The sequence below is a fragment of the Triturus cristatus genome, chromosome 6 (genome assembly GCF_964204655.1).
Source record: "Triturus cristatus chromosome 6, aTriCri1.1, whole genome shotgun sequence".
NCBI classification, from domain to species: Eukaryota; Metazoa; Chordata; class Amphibia; order Caudata; family Salamandridae; genus Triturus; species Triturus cristatus.
In genome coordinates this window covers 669,606,297-669,622,528 of record NC_140589.1, presented here as the reverse complement: position 1 = coordinate 669,622,528, position 16,232 = coordinate 669,606,297, and the positions used below count along the sequence as shown (strand labels likewise).

At 44.9% G+C, this 16,232-nt stretch overlaps 2 protein-coding genes across 2 annotated transcripts in view; both read right to left on the bottom strand.

Annotated features, from left to right (window-relative positions):
* Positions 1–16,232, bottom strand: part of RRAGD (Ras related GTP binding D) — a 268,714-nt gene that overhangs the window by 229,738 nt on the left and 22,744 nt on the right. The window lies entirely within an intron of this gene.
* LOC146817708 (uncharacterized) lies at positions 1,581–15,205 on the bottom strand. Its single transcript, XM_085609082.1, has 5 exons — positions 15,083–15,205; positions 11,206–11,290; positions 5,284–5,370; positions 3,710–3,838; positions 1,581–1,945 (listed from the first exon to the last, which is right to left on the bottom strand). The coding sequence occupies exons 1-5, from the start codon at positions 15,203–15,205 to the stop codon at positions 1,581–1,583; spliced, it is 789 nt and encodes a 262-aa protein (XP_085465208.1).

The window sequence follows — 16,232 nt, the reverse complement described above, 5'->3', positions numbered from 1 at the left end:
AGTAGAGTAGACACTATGTATCCTATCCAAGCCGCCTCAGTCTGAAAGTGTTCTCTCAAGAGTCTTGTCTTCTCTTCTTGCACTCCATTGTAATTGAGTTTATTTTTTTTAATTCAGTTATTTTTCAATACCGCTTTTGTTTTTCCATCTACACTTACAGGCCGGCCTTTAACCTGTGCTATAGTGGGAGAAACAACTCACACTTATCCTACCAATCCGCATCACGCAGGCAGTGGTACCCAAGATTGATGTGCGGAGTGTCCATGGAAGGGAGGACCAAGAGGAATGACGACAATGATGCAACTCCACATTTGGACCAGGATAATACAGTAACTTTAGTATCATTCATCATTCGTCTTTAAATTAATTTGATTCCTTTTTTCTCTTCAATCATTACGACTGTGTGTTGTGGTTTGTTTGGTAATTGATCCCTACAACTATTTTTTCATTTCCTTTGCTAGCTTGAAAAATAAAAGTAAGCCCGGTACTGCATGTACCGGTACAGCATGTAATTTGGTTCGGTCTGAGGGCGGCAGACAGGCAAGGCAAATTTCATATTAATAATTTCTGCCCTGTACTGTCTAATTGTGTAGTAGTAGTTAGTAAGTACAACTCATTATCATTAACCATCAAGTTCTCTTCATCAGCATGCATGCATTTCCTTTTTCTCACTTTATAGATTTCTTTGATAATGGATCATGGTCGTCTTACAAGATTGTGTTTTACTTTTGTTGTGTCCCTGCATACTGTCTGTTTTTCTTTGTCAAACCTTTCCCAAAACCCCCCTTCCCATCCATTCATCAATCCCTAACCCTCTTCCCCCGGGCTGTGTGATTTATATTGAGGTGTGATGTGACTACATTAAATGTACACCAACAATTGATCACACGCTTGCTGGGGCAGATGTGTTGAAAGCAACACTAATTGAATTTCAACGAAGGCAGGGCAAGGATCTTCTTCTGCTTGCCCACCCATGCTGTACTTTACTTTGTTCTACTACTCCTCCCACAGTCTGTCTCAGTCAAGTGACTTTCTCTTTCTTTTTTCAAATGCTATTGCCAGTGTCTACTACTACCACCACAATAATGGCATCTTCTCCATTCATTTAGGAAACCAACCATGTAGCCATCAGTGTTCCGAAATTCATCATCATCAATGACAGGTAAGATACGTTTGGTGGGAGGTATAATGGACTAGGAGGAGTAACTGACAGTACTAGGATGACAATGAAAAATAACTCAGTGAGGGGTACCGCATCTATCTGTTTGTGTGTTAAAAAATCGGCAGATCTTTTAAATCAAACACTGGCTGCGGTCATGCAGCAGCAAGGAAACAAAGGAACAAACCATGTGACTTAAATTGAATTCGGAAAACAGTAACCCACCACAAGTAAATAATATAAAATTTAATTTCCCCTAACAAAAATAAACTATCCCACTCTGACCTAACCAACCCCCCTCCCTAACCCCAACCAATGTCCAAAACGAAAGTGAAAGTCCCAAATGTCCGTAAGTGAAACCCCAACGCCCAAAACCCACCCACCAACAAAAGGAATTAAAAAAGGGGCAAATGACAAGGTCCTATAGTCGGCGGGCCTTCAGGTGTTTATCCATCAGGATTTTTACACGCTCCTCTAGGTGCTCCTCCAAGCGGGTCATCCGGCGGAGCAGCTGGCGGCGAAATGCCCTGCAGTTACATGCAGGGTTGGGGGCAGCAGTGGTAGAGATTGAGGCACGGTGGCGGGCGGCTGCCGGACCACGGCGCCGTAAAGCTGGAGGCAGGGCCTGACTGGGGCCCGGGGCATTGGAGAAGGCTGCAGCTGCAGCCGCCTCCTCCTCCGCCTGAGCCACCAGCCGGCGATATTCACCGCAAATGGCCTCCAGTTTACGGCGCTGGGCCCTGGCTGCCAACTCCTTCCTCGTTGGTTTAGGTGTGGAAGGAGTATCTATATCAAGAAAGAAAAAGAACATGTTGTAACCAATACTCTTAGCAAAACAGAAACACTAAATTCATTCAACACATAGTGTCACAGTATCGCTAGCAAGCACAGTACATAACATTTGTGATTTGGTGGTAAGTATCTATACTCCTACTTCCTCGGACTCTAACATTTGTGGGAGTTTCCGACATTATACTCGTACTATGTACTCCGGTACACACCAGTCGTGTTGTTCTTGATCTCTAGTTTAGCGCAATTACATAACCTTGTTGTAGCCGGCATGCCAGCTCAGTCAGCTAAGCTTGCACCCAAGAGAAACAGATATGAGTCACATGATGCAGACTCACGTTATTTTTATTTACTACTACTGTCTGCAGGTGGGGAAGATCATATTTTTGTATTGCGGCCGGTGGCACTGGCCATACTCTGTCTGTTATATGAGGGCAAATGATCAATTTCACTTTCACCCTGCCCTGGGTACTACAAAAAGGCTGATTATTTATCGGATCCAATGATCATTGCTTATATTATAGATGGTAATACGACATCAGGTCAGTGGTGGGAGTGCTGCCGGACGGTGACGTGGGAAGATGCAGGTTGGGGGTAGAAAACTATGGATTACGGGCAATCACAGGTAATTAAAAAATACATATAAATAAATAAAACAAATTTCGTTGCACGCACTGCATCGCATTTGACGGTGCAGTGCACACAATGAAAATCATTTTATTTATTTTTATGTTTACTTACCTGAATTTGGCCGTAATACATAGTTTACTTGCCACCCACCCTGCTTTTCCCCATGTCACCGCCCGCCAGCACTCCCACCACCAACCGCTACTGCATAGAGTACTTTGCTTTCATTGATTGTGTAACCAACAGATAAGTCACCCTTTGCAGGCTGGCTGACCCAAACGAAAATACATTAACATAGGTAGGGAGTGGTCCTCGGAGTCGGAGGAAGGCGCTTCGGCTTGATAATATAAATACATATATATATATATATATATATATATATATATATGACGTGCTTGCAAACTACTGCGAGTCAACTGTATTCTGAAAATACTACTTGTATTCCCCTCCGCTTTGCTACTCTGGCGCAGTTTCTTTTACATTTTCTTCAAAGTAAGACTCTCCAGTGACACTCTCCACCTATGCTGTCTATTGATGATAGTACATCCAGGCATACATCCATTAAAGTAAACGTCTATCCTTCTTTTTTTATTTATCTCTTAACCTTGGTTGGTTTCACCAACAACCACCTAAGCGTCCGCTTCTTCCTTGCTTGCCTTGGCTTTTGAGTTTGAACCAAACACCGCTGATTCTTGCTATCTAGTACTATCCACCCATACTGTGTCGCCCACCCAGTCAGGCATCCTCTTTCACCTTCCACCCATCCTTCAACAACCCATGCATCTGATCTGATTACTATCAGCCACCTATGCATGCTTCCAACATATCCTTCTCTGCCAGTGAGTCATATTATTTATCTCGCCCGTCCTTCCACCCTTCTTTCCCTCTTTGTTCAACACATCCATCAAGGTCATCTGATCTGAGTTTGTCTCTCCATAAAACCTTCACAGCTGATTTGGAGTCAAATAGAAGAGGCCATTGGTTACTCAACTCACGCTGCTAATGCTAAGTAAAGGGTGTCTTCTTCAACCGTTGTATAATGTTCACTACAACTTAATAAGTAGCACAGTACAGTGAAGTAGTGAACACACTTCCATCTAGTAGTAATGTCAAGAAGTAATGAATATAACTTACCACCGCCGGCCACTGCTGCTGGCTCCCCCCCTGTCGCTACTGCAGGTGCCGCCAGTTCTCCCTCCCCTTCCGGGATGGCCGCATCGCCATCGCCGCTGGACCCGCCGGCACTGGTGGTTGGTAGTTTGCCTAGAAAAAACATTACACATTTTTAGATGCCTGGAAACCTCCCCCTATTTTATTAATGTTCACTTGGAACATTGAAAAAAAAGTTAATACAACATACATCAGCACTAGAGTAGTACAGTCAGTAGACAGACACTAGTAGTGATATGGTTCCTAGGGTCATCTAGTCCTACTCTACTCTTTTGAAAGTTAGCCTGAGCCATTTGTAACCCTTTTAGATTCATCATTCATGTCGACTACTACTCTTTTTGCGCATATTTAATTATACCTGGCAGCTTATTGACATGTGCAGTAGACGCATTTGAGGCCACATGACGGTTGCGTACACGCGAAGAGGTAGAAAAACAAGCCACTTTGTTATTGAGTTTGGTTAGTCCGTATTGCTTAGCCATCACATACATGTTACACTTTTTGCCATGACTGCGGAATGCTTGCATTCAGCGGTATACTATCTAACGGCTAACGAGCAGCATTTTTCTCATATAATAGGCGGAAGATTCCCTTCTACAAACCAGAGATTTACAGAGCATATGATGCATGATGTAACCAGTATTTCTACGTTCTACGGTGAGGGGTCTTCCAGAATTCAACAGATCTGTTGTCTTGTTCTTGTTGTCATGTACTTGTAAATGTTTACTGTTTTAATCTTATGTTTTTTGCTGGCTTATTGACGATGGCTGTAGTAAATTAAATTTCATATAATGACGTACAGAGCTTGTTACCTGTTTCAAATAAACCTTTTGAACTTACACATCGTGGTATTTGGTGTGGTGGGGTGGACTTACACAAGTGAGTGAGCAAAATGGTGTTATGTTCTGGGTTGTATGTCTCAGTCATCATCATTGTGTATCTTCTTCGTGGGGGGGGTCGGGAGTGGGACCCTTATGTGAGACACTATAGCTAGTCGGTCAGGGGATCGTGGGTTCTTCGGTCAGTAAGGTCCAACCTCCCATCACCAACATCCTATTTTGTTGTGCATAGTTCTGTATGTGGCTCTGCAGAATCACTACAACAGTAGTAGTATCATGTACTATCCACTAGTCAAATATCTGGTTGGGCATTTTGTTTGTGGGAATTGTCAAAGCCTCAACATTGAGAAGACTAGAAGAGGACAACCCAAAGGACAGGACACAGTGGCTAGAGCTATTGGTCAATCAGAGTTTTATTATTCCAAATAAAACCTTCAATAAAGAGTGGGCAACTGTGCAAGCTTCGCTACAGACAGAATAATATTAGTAGTAGTAGTACAGAGAGTCATAGCAGAGGCAGTTAGAAGAAACTTAGTTAGAGGCAGGGATAAACAGAATTTGGAAACAGATAGTCAAGGTCAATGAAGCTTTTGTAAAAAAAAGAATTAGAAAGTGGAACCATAATTTATAGTTCGGAAAAAAAAGATGCAGTAAAAGTTAGGGAAATATAACTGTTAATATAACCACTGGAGGACTTACTGGGGCCAGCAGCAGGAGCCTCGGTAGAGGAGCGGTCCTGTGGTTCTCCCGCCCACTCCGACCCCGTCTTCTTGCCCCTGGGTGGTGCTGATGATCATGTAAAATATAATAAAGAAAGAGACAAACATTAAGGAGTGCTGTGAAACAAATAATAATAAATCATTTGGAAAAATAAGTCAAATTATTTTTTAGGAAACAAGAATTGCAATAAAATTGATGGATCGACTACTGGCTGCTTCCTGGATTCACGGATCGTCTACTTATTTATGAACACTCCAGTGTTCCATAATCATTCTGATTACAAATACTAACGGAGCCTAGTAAGTACCACCTGACCTACACCACATATTCCAGACGGCCCAATTGTTCACTAAGTCTGCATTTCCATTTTTTTTAGCCATGAAATGCATACATGAGATGGAGGACACATACAACAAATTGTGGGTTGGTTGCATGATTCTGATCTAGTTCTGCTACTGACTGACCATGCTAAGCCTACCACTCACTAAACAAAGTACAAAAGGTTCTACGGAGGACTGGGGTAAGCAGCACTCAGTGACAGAGGAGGCGTCACGCAGACCGCGTAAAACAATTATTAACTAATACTAACTAAACCTAGTATCCAATATCCATCCACCACTATTTCACAGTAGGACAAAGGAAGGACTAGAGTCTCTCTAGCAAATCGCATTACCTAACTTCAGTTCTCTAAAATAAACTCTTACATAATTAGCACAAGCTAGCGCAAAGTTGCAAACAAGTAAGAGTAGCACCGAGCACCTGGGTCCTACAATCACAGAAGATTTTGATTTTTGGAACGTAATTTACCAGCAACGTGTAACACGCAGCAGTAATCTTGTGATTCGTCAAAAGATTAATTTATACACAATAAGTTACTCACCAAGCCCAACGACCTCGACACCTAGCAGGTCCAACAGGTCCTGCTCCCGGTCCAGGATGTCGGACCACCGGTGGGCCAGCTGATTATGGGTGCGCCGGACCCCTGAGCACCGGAACACTGCCCGGCGCACCTTCGCCCACCGACGGTGACGCTCCTGGGTAGCATACCCGGAGCCGGGCCTGCCGCCTGCTGCCAAGGTCAAGGGGAGGTGGCGTTGAATGAAAAAAACAAGTGCGGCCACATTCTGCCGCAAGGCAGGCAGCTCTTGTCCGCAGGTCCCTTGCCCTTTGCACTAGATGTGCCCTTGGCCATGGTTCTGGGGTGGGTGGGAGGCGGAAAAGAAAATTTAGAAGGGGAAAAAAAAGTTAGGGGGAAGAAGTAAGAAAGAAGTAATAAAAGTAAAAAAAACACAGTAAAAGTAGAAATAAAATGCAAAATATAAACTTATAGAGAGATAGATGATAACTAAAAAAAAGTCAGAAAAAATATTTTAAATACAAAGGATTACAAAGATTAAGGCAGGATAGAAAAGTAGGCCCAGAACCATAGCATTGAGTGAAAAACAAGATGGCCGCGCCCATTCGCTACCGCGTGGGTAAATTTGTGCAATATTTCTCGCTAACATGCAATAATCGTCGCGAACAAGTAAAATGCGCTCCCGAACACGACATGCGCATTGCGAACACGCTATCCGCGACCCTTAAAAGGAAATAAGGCATTGCGAGCGGGTGGGACAATTGAAAAACAAGATGACTGCGCCCATTGGCGACCACATGGGTAAGATCGCGAGATATTATCCCCCGAGCATGCAAACAGCTCCCCGAACACGCTCCCCGCGCTCCCGAACAATAAAAAGGCATCGCGAACGGGCGCCACAAGCAACTACGCAAGCGGCAAGCTCGCGAAGCTACGCGTAGCTCGCGTAGTGCAAGAACATCTTCGCGTAGCTTCACGAAGCGCGACTACGCAAACTACGCCCAGGGTTAGTCAAGGCCCTGAACTGGTGGAGGGGTATGTTTCCCTCGAGGGGGGCCTGTGTGCTCCCTAGGAAGTCCTGGTGTGCCAGGCAGACTTCTGCACAACTCTAGAGGAGTGTGTTTTCCTTCGGGGGGGAATTGGTGTACTCCCCCAGAAGTCCTGGGTTGCCAGGCACAGGTCCAGCCTAAGGGTACAGACACTGGGTTGGAGGACCAGGTTCAGGGTGTCCCCCATGACCTGGAGGAAGTGGCCACTGCTAACAGTGCCCCTACCGGTTTGTGTTATGGGGGCACCTCTCCAGGTGGGAGGGTGAAGGGCCACAGCAAGGGGGGCGGGGAGAGGGCAGCCTCACACCTGACCTCCGTCCAGCCTAAGGGTACAGACCCTGGGTTGGAGGACCAGGTTCAGGGTGTCCCCCCTGACCTGGAGGAAGGGGCCGCTGCTAACAGTGCCCCTACCGGTTTGTGTTATGGGGGCACCTCTCCAGGTTGGAGGGTGCAGGGCCCAAGGGAGGCGGAGAGAGGGCAGCCTCACCCCTGACCTCCGCCCAGCCTAAGGGTACAGACCCTGGATTGGAGGGCCAGGTTCAGGGTGTCCCCCCTGACCTGGAGGAAGGGGCCACTGCTAACAGTGCCCCTACCGGTTTGTGTTATGGGGGCACCTCTCCAGGTGGGAGGGTGCAGGGCCCCAGTAAGTGGGGTGAGGAGAGGGCAGCCTCACCCCTGACCTCCCCCCAATCTAAGGGTACAGACCCTAGGCTGGGATGCCAGTTGCAGGATAGAACCCCTGAACTGGTGGGCGAATTGTGCATGACACCTGCCACAGGTGCCCTGACAATTCTGGAAGGGGGTACCGCTCCAGGTGGGAGGGTACCGAGCCCCAAGGAGGAGCCAGTTATGTTAGGTGCTGCACAGGTGGTGTCCACAAGTAAGGAGGAGGACCAGGTATTGGAAAGCCCACCCCAGTCTCCGGTCCAGCCGCTGGATACAGGCTGGTGGGTCGGAGTCAGGGTGGCGTGCCTGACCTGACAAACGGGAGAGTGGACAAAAGGTGCTGGGCACCTGGGGCTACTGCCCCCCGCTCTCTGATGCCACAGAGGTTTGAGAGCCCTGAGAGGTATAGGGCCTGGGTCTCATCGCTGACTACTGTGTGTGGAAACATTGGCTTGCTGCCTCTCTGTTGGGACACACCTGTGAGCAAGCTAGGGTTAGGTGCTGCACAGGTGGTGTCCACAGGTGAGGGGAAGAGTTCCCCATTGGTTGTCTCAGTGGCCCTGAGAGTGTGGACAGAGGGATCCACCAGGGTTCAGAGTGGCGTAGAACTGGAATATGCCCCTGCAGTCGCGGTCCAGTTCCGTGTTCTATCGCCCAAAGCAGGGAATCCCATTGAGATGGTGATTGGTCTCCCCTGCGTTTTGGCTGGAAGGGGGTCGTGTTGGAAATGGCCCTTTTTGCAGGGTCATCCCTAAGCTTTTTGCCTTCCTCCTTGATTTTTCCTAACCTGTTTCTGTTGGATTTATGACTCTGGGCACTTTACCACTGCTGATCAGTGCTAAAGTGCATATGCTCTCCCTTTGTAAATATGACATGTGAATTGGTATATCCATGATTGGCTTATTTGGTTTACCTGTTAGTCCCTAGTAGCGTGGCCTGTGTGTGCCCAGGGCTGTTAAACCAAATGCTCCTGGTGGGCCTGCAGCGCTGTTTTGTGCCACCCACAGAAGCCACTTGTAAAGTGTGTCTCAGACCTGCCACTACAGGGTCTGTGTGCAGTCCAGAACTGCCATCTTGGCTGTGAAGTGCACCCACTTCCCAGCCCCTGAACCTTCCCTTGGCATCATGTAAGTTACCCCTATGGTAAGGTGCATTGTATGTGTAAGGTAGGACATGCCCTGGTGTGTGTAGCATGTCCTGGTAGTGAATTACAACCCAATTTCGTTTTTCACTACTGTAAGGCTACCTGTTCTCCATAGGCCAGGTTTGACTATTAGACTCTATAGTCCTAACTGACCCCAGGAACATGGTAGAAAAACGAATTTAGTATGCCTGAGCTCAGAATGTTAAAATACATCTTTTAGTGAAGTTTATTTTTATATTCTGTGTTTGAAAATACCACTTTTAGAAAGTAGGTATTTTCTTGCCTAAGCCTTCCAGTGTGCTCTGCTGTTATGTGTATTGGCTGTCTGGTTTTGGAGTGACAGGGTTGGGGAATTCCAGGAGACAGGGTGACATGTCCCAGTGGTGAATAGAGCGCTCTGCATCTAGATGGGTGGGAGGAGTTGCACCTTGGACCTGAATAGGGCGGTGCCTTCCCTCCACAATGCTGGCTCCACCTCCTGTGGTGCGTCTGATGGCAGACCCTCTCTTTCTGAAAGAAAGGATGCAGCCAGGTAAACAAATTGCTCCAGGACTGAGCAGAACTGGTTCTGGCTGCGTTCAGTGGCTTGTGACTCTTTAGAACAAAGACTTTTGGGGTATAAATATCTGTGCTGAAACCCCTACAATTTGTATTGCTCCTGGACAACAAGAACCTCTGTCCGTGTAACTGAAGGAATCTGCAGGAGAGGACTGTCCTTGTGCTTGTGTGCTGTTTCTTGGACTGGCCTGCAGTGGTTACTACTGAACTTGGAAGAAGAGGAAAAGGACTTTAACGGAACTTTTATTTTTGTCTACAGCAATCACCCAAGGGCTAGAAGAAAGCTAGCCTCCTGCAGGAGTCTCAGGCACATCAGACTCCACCACCAGCCTCCTGTTTCCTCACAGCGAGGATTTCTATCTGCAGGTGAGGCTCCTGTGAGTTCCAGGGCCTCTAGTTCTACTGTGGAGAAGAGAGTGCTGAAAATCGTCGCTAACACCCGTTAGCGAGCCACCACAGCTGAAGAGCGTAAGGAAAATCGTCGCGCTGCTGCCACTGAGTGCTCGCTACCGGAGATCATCGCATCACACGTTTGCGGGCTGCCAAATGCTCGCTAACCCGAAGATTATCTCATTGCATGTTTGCGGGCCTTAAAGTGCTCGCTAACCAAAGATCATCGCATCGAGTTCATTGCTTCACGACATCGCAGCGCGGATGTCGAGCGTTCGCCATTTTGATCACATCGCATCAGAATCTTTGATCCCTCGCGGAGCGCCATTTCTTTTCATCGCAACAAGATCGCACACGCCACAGGCTCGGCTCATCATCCTCCCTTCGCGGCAAGGATTTCATCGCATCGCCGGCTTAGCGTGTAGAAGTTTGTCGCTTTGTCTTGCACACAAATCAGCGCATCATCCTCTCTTGCGGAAAGGATTCAACGCATTGCTGGTTAGCGTAAGGAAAATCATCGCTACAACTCCTTAGCGACATTTTTGTTGCTTTGCTCCAGAATCCAGGTATCTTCTGAGTAAAAGGGTCGCAGAGACCACTGCCTTGAACTGAACTCCTCTTTGCACACCTTGAACTATTTTTTTGTAGCATTTTAAGAGTAACCCTATTTTTCTAGTATTGTGGGTTTTTACTGTTATTGGTCTTGTGTCAAGTCAATATATAAAGATACTTATTTTTTATAACTACTTGTGTGGTGTCCCTTTGTAGTGTTCTTCACTGTGTTACTGTGTATGGTCATAAATGCTTCACACACTGCCTCTGAGATAAGCCTAGCTGCTCGTGCTACGTTACCACAGGGTGGAACAGGGGTTATCAAAGGGTGTAGCCCTCTTACTCTCACTTAGGAAGAAGGGTCCCTCCTTGGACAGTGGCCAGCCATTGCCAACTTGAGACCCCCATTTCTAACACGCCCCAGAAAGATAGTCCTATCGGTGTACATATTTCCAACTTTATGTGGTCGTCCAGCTTGAGGAAAATGGAAGTAGGGCCAGGAACATGAAAACAAAGAAATTGCCATCTTCATATCATGTCCTGTACCCATCTGGAAGTTATTGGTAGAATCTGCCATGTTTCGCCTACATCCTATTACAAACATATACATATAACAGGTTATCAGAAAGCTCAATCATAACTAACAGGGAAATAATATAAGGCAACAAAATTAGTGTTATACTTACCTTCTCCTGCAATGATTAGGAGGTGGCGATCCTCTGAGCCGTTCAGGATATTCCTCAAAACACAGGAGATCAGAAATAAAGTTAACTTGTGGAGACACACAAAAAGTGTTTTTCACAAGGTTCTCAGGTTAGAGAAGAGCAGTTATATGAAATGGGGGGGGGACCAGGAGTCGTTAGGTCCAGCACATAAGCTTCTTGGTATATAAATGGTCCAACAGTTCTATAAAAAGATCTCTGGTAAAGTACCCCCTTGTGAATGCCCATTGGGCATTGCAGTGCCGGCCCGACATGGAGCTTGCCTGATAATGAAGCATGATACCCATACGGGTGTGTGAGGGCACTTGCTCCTATTGGAGGATATTTCCCCCCTGATAAGCTATATCTATACACACTTATTCCACCATCTTTAAAAGGAACTGCATACTCTTGTTGGATCAGAGGAGAGCAGTGCCAAGATTGAAAAAAGTGAGAACTACAAGTCTGTGCCATGATGCTCTCATAGACAAAAAACAGAAGCTGGGTACGTCCTATTTTTTTAATTCACATTGTGTCTTTTTTACCATGAAATGTCGTTCAGTTCTAATAATGAAGGGAAACATCTCTGGGAGAAAATTCTTGAAGGTCATGAGAATGTTTCCTCGTGTTAGCTAGAATGAACAAGGGTCCCTGGGATCCAAGTAAAATATTGGGCTTGCATGGAGGGGTGATGCCAGCAAGGCAACACATGGCAGCCCAATTTGCTCCTCTGCTGTCAAGTCAGAAACCTACCAAGCGCTTTGTCATATACCCTTCCATGTGCAGGGTGCCAGTGTGGCTAGGGACTGAACCACAATCTGAATAAGGCCAGTCCGACTGGTGATTGTCTGCTTTTGATAACCTTCTGCAGTTTGAGAGAGGCTTGTTGTGTGAACTCCTGCTCAAAATGTTGGCTTCCTTCGTGTCAGTAGAAGTAGGTGGAATTTGAATGTTTTAAAGTTTGTTTTGTTTCTGCTGAGTTTGCCAGCCTTCTTTTCTCTTCGACTTCCTTCCTTCTTCATCAGGTGTATTTTTTGAGCATTAGGAAGTATCTCTGCCTCTAAATAAATATATAAATAAATAGTGCATGGCTGTAACTTATGTCACCAATTACCATTCTAGCAATTTTGGCATCTTTTTACTCATTGAAAGCCCTTGCTGCCTGGCACATTCGCCATTTGGATTACTGGGCCTTCTGTGATTACCACCCTTTTTGGGGTACAGGCTTGCAGCATTCCGCTATCGCTGTGGCTAAGCTGGGAATTCCTTATTATAATTACAATTTGTGAGTCTCCCTCTCACATACCCTCACCCAGCGGTGCCGAGTCCCATAACGTAAACTGTACCTCGTGGTCATCATGCATCACATAAAAACACATTACACATAAGCTCAAAACAACACCCTGCCAACCACACACCCTACATGTTGTAGCTTGCTATTTATGTTGGTAAGTGCTTCAGCGCCTCAAATATGGGTAGCAAGTACTATACAAATGCTACAATACCATACAATATTTTAATTAGACACCGAAGTAAGACACACTTGAAAAGTTAAAATCCCAATAAAATTAATTAGAAATGCGTCCAAATTGCTGCTGTGGGTCACACAGCATTGAATATTAACCTATAAGGCTGCTGGGTGGTGTAACATGACTTCTGTTGTGATCAGTGTGCAACCTCGAACAGGCTAGCAAGAGTGGCATCTTTCATGTAGCATTTCATAAGTGTACCAATTTAATTGCTCAATTAAAATGGTGTCCAGCCTATGATTAACGTATCCTTAAACTGGGTAATAGTAATGTCTGCTTTTCAAAACACTTGCAAATCACGTTTATAAGGGATAAACCCTTGAAAAGGAAAGCTCCAAACGACTGCCATCTTGCCAATGTACCAAAATGAAAGTCTGTAGATGGGGTTTAAGGAATGAGTTAGTGAGCATCATTTCCTCCCTATGGCTGCACCTTTACATGCAAGCCAATAGGAAGCCCTTGCACAATATCCATCTTCCTTCTGATCTCCCCGCAAAGTGGGTTTGTGCTCAGTCCATGCAACAAACAAGGCTACATACATGCAAGGCCTATAGCCTTTATGTGTGGCCCTAGTATTGGATAGCAAATCTTTAAATAAACAAAGCCTGGGGAAAAGGCAAGCAAAGGCCTCAGTTTGTTCACGATTGATAGCAGAATAGTTTTGTGAGTTGCACCCTGGCTGTATAACTGCAGATCAGGAGTTTGAATCTATGCAAGGCACAATCGTCCTTCCTGGGTCCATTATATGAGCGTCATTAAATAGTATAATAGTAACTACTTAGTACAAGTGGAATGAAACACTATTATATGTAAGTGATAATTCGATTCGATTCAATAAACTTTATTTTGATTCATAAATAGAATCATAAAAGTATACACAGATTTAAAAGATTACATAAAATTATTTAAAAAACATATTATATATCCATATTAAATTTGCAATACATTTAGACTAAAAGGGTCACATATATGAGCATATTGTAAAGTGCTTGTGCGTTCCAATAAAATACAAATCCACATAGTAGTCTATTACAGAAGGTTTCCAATAATAATACTGTTCAATATCGATTTCTAATATTGAGTGCCAATCTAATAAATTTAAGCACAGCACTACATATAGCTGGAGTTGACAAGGACAGTAAATACTCATAACCCTCTTTATAATAACGGGATCCAAGGGTTAACAAAACAGGCTTGATGAACCGGTTTCTTGGATCTTTATACAAAGCACAAAAGAGGATGAGTTGCACAGTGCTTTGTGAAACCTTATCATTACAAGGGCAAGGGGGTAGTCTCTCACACCACCCCCTTGTTTTGGAAAAGCAAAAAGAAAGTGCAGAGAGCTAAGACGGAACCTTGTCAAGTAAAACGCCATTGAGTATGCATGATATTCGATAGGTAAAACTGCTGCTGCAGCTTGCCCCTATTATATAGTGCATGCTCACTATTTCTTAACATACCTAACCTGGTACAACAAGCGTTTTTAATCATTAACTTAGATTCCTTGCCAACCATTTCGGGATTTTGAAATATATGTCCCAACCCAATCTTGTAAAGGGTTTCCCGTACATATAACAGCCATGGGATCTCCATAGAATAATCAAGCTTAAGGCAGTCTTGTAAGATTTCCTTTGTGAGTTTCAATTCTTCAGACCGCCAAACCTTGCTCCATAGCAACAGAGGAGAGACATGGATAATATCACTCACAAAATCAATACCCACCTCGGTACGGCAGAAACTATTTGAGGTACCAGATGGGACAGATAAAAGGCGCTTTATAAATTTATTTTCCATAACTTGGATCTTGTCACAATTTTGTATCCCCCACACTCCTGCACCATATGTGGCAACAGGGAGGCATTTTGCTTTATATAGAGTTTTTAGTTCTGCAATCGGCTTTTGACCCAATTTACTGGAAAAACAAAAAAGGGCCTCTATAGATTGTGTAGCCTTTTGAGCGCGAGCTGATATTAAAAGGTCCCAACTCAACGTTTTGTTAAATAAATTCCCCAGATAATTAAAATTTTCAACTTTCACAATAATTGAGTCTTTCACCATAAACCTGCGAGATTTTACCCCTTTGGGACCACAGGCCATGGCAAAAGACTTTGTGAAGTTCGCCCTAAGATCTAATCCTTCCATGAAAATATCAAAGGCATTCAGACAAGTTTGCATGCTGTTGGCAGTGAGGGTCATTAGCACCGTGTCATCTGCATAAGATAACATCGGTATCCGTTTACCATTTACCTGGGGTAAGTCTGCACCGCTATCCAACAGAAAACTTTCTAGACCATTGGTGTACACCAAGAATAAAAAAGGAGCCAGGGATGTACCTGTACACCTTCAGTAGATGGGATGGAGTTTGTCTTCTCACCACCTGGTCCAAATCGAATCCTCACTGTTGTGGCAGCATGCAGCCTGCGAAGCAGGATGACCAACGGTTCTTCAAACCCCATGGTCTCCATCATTTGCCACAACTTACCTCTACATACAGTGTCAAAGGCACTGGATAAGTCCATGAATGCCAGGTGAATACAACTATGCTTGGCCCTCATGTACTTACCCATAATTAAAGCCAAATTAAGACACTGCTCTGTGGTTCCTTTGCCTCTCCTGAACACATACTGGGAATCCACGATAATACCTGATGACTCAGCCCATGTTTCCAGGCGTACCAGTATCACTCTTCCCATCAACTTACAAGACGCATCTATTAATGATATCGGTCTGTAGCAGCGCGGATCACCCTTGTCACCCTTTTTAAAGATCGGTACCACTACCGCCTCTTGCCAAGAAGTTGGAATACGCCCTACCACAATTGCTCTAAATACATTTAATAAAAGTGGTGCCCACACCTCAACGTTGTGTTTAAAAAGATCTAAAGGGACTGCATCGGGCCCTGGGGCCTTTAGTATGGTGCCCTTCCTTAAAGCAGCCTCTACCTCTGAAAGAGTGAGTGAAAGGCTAAGCGTTTGGGCTGACTCCAAATGGAAATCGCCAACCCCCTCATTAGGAGTTGACAACATCACCTCATTTGGATTAAAAATTCTTCCATAATGTGCTTCCCAGGTATCCCCCGGTATATGCACTAGCATATTGCCCTTTTCTTCACTCTGTAGAAATGAGCGGTTTATTACCTCCCAAAATAGCCTGCTATCCCTCAATTCTGACGCTTTTCTTAAGTCTTCCCATGCCTTTGTCCTTAAATCTGATTTTCGCCTATTGATGACATCTCTGTACATTTTCCTAGAATTTCTAACAAGCTCCCTATCCCGTGGTACTTGATGTAATGCCTTCGTTGATTGTGCTGCGGAACATTCAGCATCAAACCATTTGTATCCAATTTCTTTTTTTTTTTTTTTTCTTCCCCCCCCCCCCACGGTTTTTATGAGGTGGGATGCCACATTGCCTAGAAGAGCCTCAAAGTTCTTAACTATTAAATCTGGCTCAGTGGTGGGGGTTAAACAAGCATCTATCCCTACC

What these genes read in the sequence shown, in the direction of transcription:
- LOC146817708 (XM_085609082.1), bottom strand. Translation starts at nt 15,205, where the DNA reads ATGGGGTTTGAAGAACCGTTGGTCATCCTGCTTCGCAGGCTGCATGCT. An exon ending in CATCTACTGAAGGTGTACAG is followed by an intron (nt 11,291 to 15,082) that starts GTACATCCCTGG and finishes TGTCTCCACAAG; the next exon opens with TTAACTTTATTTCTGATCTC. An exon ending in CCTAATCATTGCAGGAGAAG is followed by an intron (nt 5,371 to 11,205) that starts GTAAGTATAACA and finishes CATGATCATCAG; the next exon opens with CACCACCCAGGGGCAAGAAG.